This window comes from Nelusetta ayraudi, unplaced genomic scaffold (genome assembly GCF_046127955.1).
Source record: "Nelusetta ayraudi isolate G7.1 ecotype Tasmania unplaced genomic scaffold, CSIRO-AGI_Nayr_v1 ptg000219l, whole genome shotgun sequence".
NCBI lineage: Eukaryota > Metazoa > Chordata > Actinopteri > Tetraodontiformes > Monacanthidae > Nelusetta > Nelusetta ayraudi.
In genome coordinates, this window is record NW_027466268.1 from 162,501 (window position 1) to 170,000 (window position 7,500).

The 7,500-nt window shown below is 49.5% G+C and overlaps 1 protein-coding gene across 2 annotated transcripts in view; it reads right to left on the reverse strand.

Annotated features, from left to right (window-relative positions):
• Positions 1 to 7,500, reverse strand: part of kcnq4 (potassium voltage-gated channel subfamily Q member 4) — a 40,355-nt gene that overhangs the window by 15,836 nt on the left and 17,019 nt on the right. For both annotated transcript variants that reach the window (XM_076016164.1, XM_076016163.1), the window contains exons 2-4: positions 2,948 to 3,038; positions 362 to 488; positions 1 to 167 (exon numbers count right to left, since the gene is read on the reverse strand). The exon at positions 1 to 167 is cut by the window's left edge and continues 9 nt beyond it. In XM_076016164.1, the coding sequence (XP_075872279.1) occupies positions 1 to 167; positions 362 to 488; positions 2,948 to 3,038 (385 nt within the window). The remainder of the gene's footprint in view (positions 168 to 361; positions 489 to 2,947; positions 3,039 to 7,500) is intronic.

Consider the following 7,500-nt stretch of genomic DNA (forward strand, 5'->3'; position numbering starts at 1 on the left):
AGCGTAGACCACCGAGCCCAGAAGCTTCCAGGTGCCCCCCCGCCGGTCCATGCGAACCATGCGCAGGATCTGCAGGAAGCGCATGCTGCGCAGCGCCGAGGTGGCGAAGATGTTTCCCTGCGTCCCCGCAGCGATGACCGCCAGCGACGCCACAAACACGATGAAGTCTGCAGGGAAGGGGAGGGGGTGGAGGGACGTGTGGGGGGGGAGAGGCGGGGGGGGGGGGGGGGCAGGGAGGTCAGAGGGATCAAGGGGTCGTGGTCACGGGTTCAGCGGTCGTGTGTCATTTACAGGCACTAACACACACACACACACACACACACACACACACACACAGACAGACAGACGCTGGAGCACTGACCGATGACACAGAAGGGCTTGCGGGCGAACCTCAGCCGGCCCTGCCATCCTCGGTACCTGCAGCAGCAGCCGGCCGCCCAGATCCTGATGAAGTACTCCAGGCCAAACACCACGATCATCACAAACTCCTGCAATCACACACACACACACACACACTTTAGTGAAGCAGCTTTGCATTACCAATGAGCTGAAAAAGACGTTTTTAAAATGTCAGTTAGCCCTCTGTTTACAGCCTCCTGTGAAAACAGTCAAACTCCTCGCTGAAACTGAAGCTCTGTTGGACCTTTTCCAAATATTTGGAAGGAGACATGGAAAAAAAACAAGGTTCAGAGGCATCACCAGGCTCCAGGGTGTGTGGCTACTCACCCGAGAGAGATATTGGTGCCCTCCGTGACATCATAAAGGGCCAATTTCCTGAACGACCACACACTTTCGAACAATCGTTGGCAAGGCAAAGACTTAAACAATGGAGTTTAACCATGTCAGGGTGGGACGAGAGGGGTGTCAGTGACAGGCCGCAAACAGAGGGCTAATCCCACTGTGGGCCAGAGATGTAGACGGTGGTTCACGGCTGGGGTGAAAAATAAGGACGTGAGAGGAGTTTGGCTGAGGCACCTGTGTCTGTCCGTCTGTCAGTCTGGTGGGGGAACGCAGCTAAAACGCAGGCAGGCAGGCAGGCAGGCAGGCCATTAAACGTGCGCCGAACCAGTCGGTCATTAGCGGGAGGTCAGGCGGCGTAAAGTAGCGTCCACCCGCGGCTGATTGCCTGCTAATGGCCGCGTGATTGATCCGCCCGGCGGACGGAGGAAACTCTGTCAGCTCCGCCGTCTGACCATTAAATAACACCTGGAGACGGAACTGGCGGCTCCGGCATGGACGGAGCGGCTCCATTACCGCCAGTGGGCAGGGTCCAGGGGGGGAGGGGGGGAGGGGGGAGGCTGCTCGCTATTAGCTATTAGCTATTAGCTATTAGCTGGGTCAATATCATTATAAAGTGCCTTTGGTGTCCCCATCAGAATAACTCAGTCATCATGAAAATGCAGCAGAATAATTAAACTCTGGAGTCTTACTCTTAGTGACCAAAGGTTTGCACACATATCAGTACAATAATATGTCTCTTGAAATGTGTTTACTTCATTTTTTTACCATTTTTTTCTTTTGGATGTACATGATTTTGGCATGTCCCACACGCTGTTGCTAACTTCAGTGTGTGTCATAAGTGGTTGAATTATACCAAATCAGTTTGTTTTTGTTTTTACATTATCTTACGGTCACAACAAGTTATTTGATAAAACAAGTCATTTTTATTATGTATATTCTATTTCCACCCTGTCATTTTGGGCTAACTGCCCCTATAAGAACTCTAATGATGTTTTCAGTGACATCACAAGCACCATTTTGCCTTTCTTCAATGGAGACTGAAACAGTGGCTAGTTGCAGAGTAAATATTTACTCTTATTTTTTGAAGTTTTCATCATTTCTGATGTGTAGTTTGATGTTGTCAAGCTTAACATGTCCACCCTGTCATGGTGAAATATCAATTAACATAAAACCTTTTCAGAAATTCAAAATATATGTGTTAAACAGCACACAGTCCTCTCGCTAACTGGATCATTTAGATAGCTGTAAGGTCCACGTGTGCTAATTAAATGCTAATGTTAGTCAAACATGTCCACCCTGTCAGCAATCCTTCCATGACAGGGTGGACGTGGTTCATAACAGGAAGGACATTTGCGTAGTTTAGGCCACATGCTGACAATGTTACACATATTTCAACAGCTATTACAGACATTTTGTAACAGTACATGCTATACAGACTCCCAATTAAGGTGTTTCCGGGAATATGTTGAATTGTCTTTTTCAAGGTATGAGTTCCAAAGGTCCACCCTGTCACGTTACTGTCCACTCAGTTATTTTCATGTTAAAAAAAATACATATATATATAATATATTTTCATAAGTTAGCAAAGTCTTTGTGTGATTCCTTTATAAACAAGTTGGGGCCAAATAGTATTGTTGGAAAGTTTGACCAGATATATTTGTTGTTAGATTTTATTTAGAAGAGATTCTCGCTGATTTTATAGAGAAACAAATAGTTTGCCAGAATAACTAAAAGATAGTGTTGAGAAAATGACTAAATAGCTTTCTGAAAACACACATTTTATAATCACTATGTCATTTTAATGTATTTATTCTACTTTGAAATTGTCCATGACAGGGTTGACATATTTTGCGGCTTGCATGTACATTGTCTGCTTGCAGTTCATTTATAAAAAAAAAAGTGTGGGAGCTTGACCGACATGCATTTCTAACAGCAAAACATCTACTTAATACAATAAATGTGAAGTTAAATGGAAAATCTCTGCTTTGTTGGAAGTCTCAAAGGCACCTTATAGTGGTATTGACCCAGCTATTAGCGGTGCGGCTTCCTCCTGCACGGTCAACAGCACCTGGAGTAAGCATCTCTGCGTGATGCACAACACTGAGCTCGCATGCAAGCAGGCGGGGGAGGGATGGGGGGCGGGGGTGTTAGGGAGGGGAGAGGGGGGAGTAAAAAAAATAATGGATGTGGATGAAAGGCGTCGTACCAGGATAAACAGGCCTTGGTTGGCAAACTTCTGGTGGTCGGGGATGGTGGAGAAGACGGAGAGCACCAGGCAGCTGAAGACCAGCAGGAAGCTGGAACACACACACATAGAAACACACACACACACACACACACACACAGGTCAGTACGGAGGTTCCACAATAACCCTCTTAATCATTCATGGGCTGAATAAAACCCAGTGAAATGTGCTGAGAGCGATTAAACCAGCAGGGAAAGCTGCAGATGTGCATAAAAAGGTTTGTTAATACAGGAAGAGCATGTTGTTGTTGTTGTTGCTGTTGCTGTTGTTTTTACTTTATTAAGGAGCAATGTATGATCCCAACAGAAGTGCTTTTTAAACGTCGAGGGTCGCAGCTTCACATCTTCTTTAGGTGTCCTGAAAACAGCATATTTAACCCTCTGTTTGCAGCCTCCTGCTAAAAACTCAGTCTTTGGCAGGCCTTCCAGCCGTTTGGGAAGGTAAAAAACAAAGTGAGTTGGTCTCAGACGGCGCCGCCCAGGGGTGGTCAGGGGTTACTGACCGGGGGGGGGGACTCAGTGGCCCTGTGACATCACAGGAGGCCGATTGCCAGAACTTCCTGCACAGCAGAGCGACTGACTGTCTGACTGACAGAAACACAGATCATTGTTGCTACAGATTAATGTTGTGTGTGTGAGCTTTATTTGTCAGGTCAGCGGAGGACCTGGAGGAGGGGGGGAGGGGGAGGAGGAGGCGGGCGGCTGTGGGATGAACCCAGTTTTCCACTGCGACCCCTCAACAGTTTGAAAGCAGGGCCAGAGATCACTGCTCCAAACACGCGGGGGCCACTTCAGCTGGAGAACCTCTCCAGGGAGAAAGACCACATAAATTCCCCGTAAATTGTGTCTCCTGTCCGAGGCGCTCTCATGCTGGTGTAAACACACCGCGGCCGCAGCGGGACGGGAAACTTCGCCCGGCGTTTAGAAATAAGGAGAACGCGGCGCTCTGGTAACTTTTCTTTTTTCGTTTTTTAATACAACTGCATTTGACCTTGAGATCATGCAGAGGACAACGAGGATCACCTCAGACAATTTACATCCAGGATCCGATTGTTTCCAGTGTTTGAATTGGCAGACTTTGATGTTGCCAGACAGAGTTTGAAGATCGGCTTTGTCCCCCGCAATCCATGAGTTTACTCCACACTAGAGAAAAAGAAAAAAAAGAAATAAAAAAAAAAAAAATAGATGTTCAGAATATGACGTCAACAATTCCAGGGCTAATGGTGCCTTCAAATGCCCGATAATCTGGTGTTCATTTCACGACTGGACCAGCAACGCGACGCTCCGTGCCCGTGCGTCTGGTGCGTGAGGACCTTGAAGACGCGGCGATGGGTCTAAGTATACACCGGCCGCCTGCCCTCTCCGCAATGATGTGAATAGCGAGCCGGCCGTGCAGGCGGGATTAGCAGCTGTCAGCTGCTCCACATGTCAGCGCACCAAACTTAGAAGGCCAGCACCGCTCGCTGCGTGCAAAATCACTTCTCGTGTTGTCGCCCCCCCCGCTGGCTTTCTCCCTTCAATTAGTGGTGTTATCAACGCCGCGCTTTGGCCTCCTGACAACTGGGGTGGAAGGACAGGAGGCGGCGGCGGCGGCGGCGGTCCGATGCAGGACAGCTCGGCTGCTGTGGTGGCAAACGACAAACATATCCCGTGTGTTGATGTCGTAAAACATCAATGAAACCGTCGACGGGTTGAAATCTGTGTGAGTTTGGCTTCACCTGCGTCGCGGACGTGAACAAACGAGAACTTGGAGCAGGTCAACGGGGGGCCACCGGTGCAGAAACGAATGAAAAGGAATCTCCAAATTACTGCTCTATTTTTTTAGCCTCTCCTCCACCAACCACCACCACCACCACCACCACCACCTCCTCCCTCAGATGCATGCAGGGAGAAGATAATGCGCCTCGGCTACGTGGGGAAAGTGACTCAGAGCAAAGAATGCATTTTCGCCCTTCATCAATTGAGCGGCTAAAATGCATCAGGGTGCACGTTGCTGACTCAGGTGTCCGTCTTTCTTTTCCTCTCAATTAATTCCCTCTGTGTGTGTGTGTGTGTGTGTGTGTGTGTGTGTGTGTGTGAGGAGCAGGAGACCAGCTGGGGCCGCCCGAAGCTCCGCTGGTTTCTTTCATTGACAGCCACTTTATGGCAGGAAACGTGTCGGCTTCTTCCCAAAGTGACAGCATCCCCTCACAGGTGCAGCTCTGCGTTTTACCTGAGAGCAAGGTAAATCTCTGCCTCAGCTGCAGGGCAAAGCTCAGATATCACCCCGCTGCCCAGCAAACCCAACGATGGCTCTTGCACACTGGACATCGGAGAGGGACGGACTTGCAGGGTTCAAGCAGCTGCATCACACAAGAAGGCTGCAGCGTCGCAAGGAGAAAAAGAAAGAAAGAAAACCAGGCGACTGCGTCTGGATCTGAGGCAGGTCAAAGGTCACCGAGAAGAGCAGAGGATCGGTCAGGGACACTGACAGACTCACAGGTGTCAGAATCAGGGTCAGACGCCTCCAACTCCCTGCATTCAGTTGGGGGGGGGGGCGACGCAGCACAGGCAGGAAGTGCCAAATATGGACGCGGGGAGTCGGAAAAGCATAAAAAGTTTTTTATTACGGCGCAAAACACTGACGCCGGCTGTTTTTAGGCCCTTTTGGAAATTTCTGTGGTCGTTGCACCGGAAAAAGAAACAACAGCAGGAAAAAATGGTTGTGCCGCACTTTGGATTCGCAGCCATGAGCAATAATCGCCAAAGCACTGCGCAAGTGGAGTTTCCCTCAGATTTCTGAGAAGTGAATAGAATAGAGGGTCTGAGCTGCGATGACGAAGGAAGCTGCTCATACTCATACTCATCCTCATTATCATCATCATCATCATCATCATCATCCTCATCATCCTCATCATCATCATCCTCATCATCCTCATCATCATCATCCTCATCATCCTCATCATCATCATCATCATCATCATCATCCTGTCTGATCAGCCGATCTCATCTGAAGAGCTCGCCGGATGCCCTGCTGCTCCTCAAACACACGCATTCATCATCAAAACAATGCATTCATGATACATTAAGGAACGTGTAACCCCCCCCCCCCCCCAAAAAAAAACAAAAGCTGAGGTGGAGCGAGTCACATTTCTTCCGAGGCAGCACTTTGCAGTCTGCACATCCACCTCGCAGCAGCCGTGCAGCGCACAGACACGTCGATAAAAGCAGAATCATCCGTCGAGATGCGACAAACCAGGTGTTTGCATAAAAGGAGGGTTGAATGTAAACACACACACACACACACACACACACACACACACACACACACACACACTAGTGCAGACAAGATAAATTGTGAGACATTGAGCTTCCAGGGCAACAACCTGCACGTGCAAAACATAACATAAGGTGTGAGATTAAATAAAGAGAAGAATCTCACGTGAAATTTTTTTCTTTTTTTTTTTAAATATCAGAAGGGAGTGAAAGCAATGGTAGGACACAATGAAAGAAGAGCAAAAGAAAATAAGAGACGGAAGGCAAAGGGAGAGAAGAAAGAAAAAGATTGGAGGAGAAAGCAAGAGCAAAGAGAAAAAAGTGAAAGTGGAAGTGGAACAGGCAGACGGGAGGAGGGGAAGGCATCGCTCTGCGTTGCTGATGAGAGACATCGTCAAGGAGTTCATTCTCAATAAAATGCAGGAAAACTGCTTGAGCTTTCATCCACACAGCTGCTCTTCATTCCATCCCTCAGGGTTGGATATCTCTCGCCTGACTGGACGCTGCAGAAGGACTCCGAGGTCCAACAATGTCCCAAATGTCATCATCATCATCATCATCATCATCATCATCATCACCACTGCTGTTAATGGACGAGAGGCTGCGTCCCTGCCTGAAAGCAGGAGATGACCAGTGTGTGTGTGTGTGTGTGTGTGTGTGTGTGTGTGTCAGTCACTACCTGCCAGGAACCAGCAGACTGAATCCGGGTGAGTGTGTTTGCAACACCGGAGGTTAAAAAGAAGAGGGGGGGGGGCGGCGGGGGGGGGCGGAGGTCGGACAGGAGCGGACAGGAAGGACGGCCGTGTCAACACGCGTCCAGGTCACACAGCCGGACCTGCACGCGAGGCATCGGCGCCAACGCCTGATCGATGCAGCCTTTCAGGAATCGAGCGCTCGGAGCGGCGAGCAGCGAGCCGGTAAACACACAAAGCGTTCCGGCCCGTCGAGCCAATCGCAACCTCACCTCGCACAAGGACAGGTAAACACACACCAGTGGCGGGCGGTCAGGGCCAGCGAGGCCCCCTGCTGGCCGAACCACGCCGAGGGGAGGAGAAGTTGTTCTCCACGGTCATCTTTTGACATCCACGCGGCTGCGTTGCTTCCACTGTCGGCTGTTACGATGGATGGCGTTTTTAATCCAACCGTGTTCCAGCTAGCTTGCGTTGCCAGAACCGACCGACGTGGCAGGCTCCTGTCCGCTGTCAGTGAACGCACCAAGGTCAGTGGCCATCTGAGCCAATCACATCTCCAGTCAGTCTG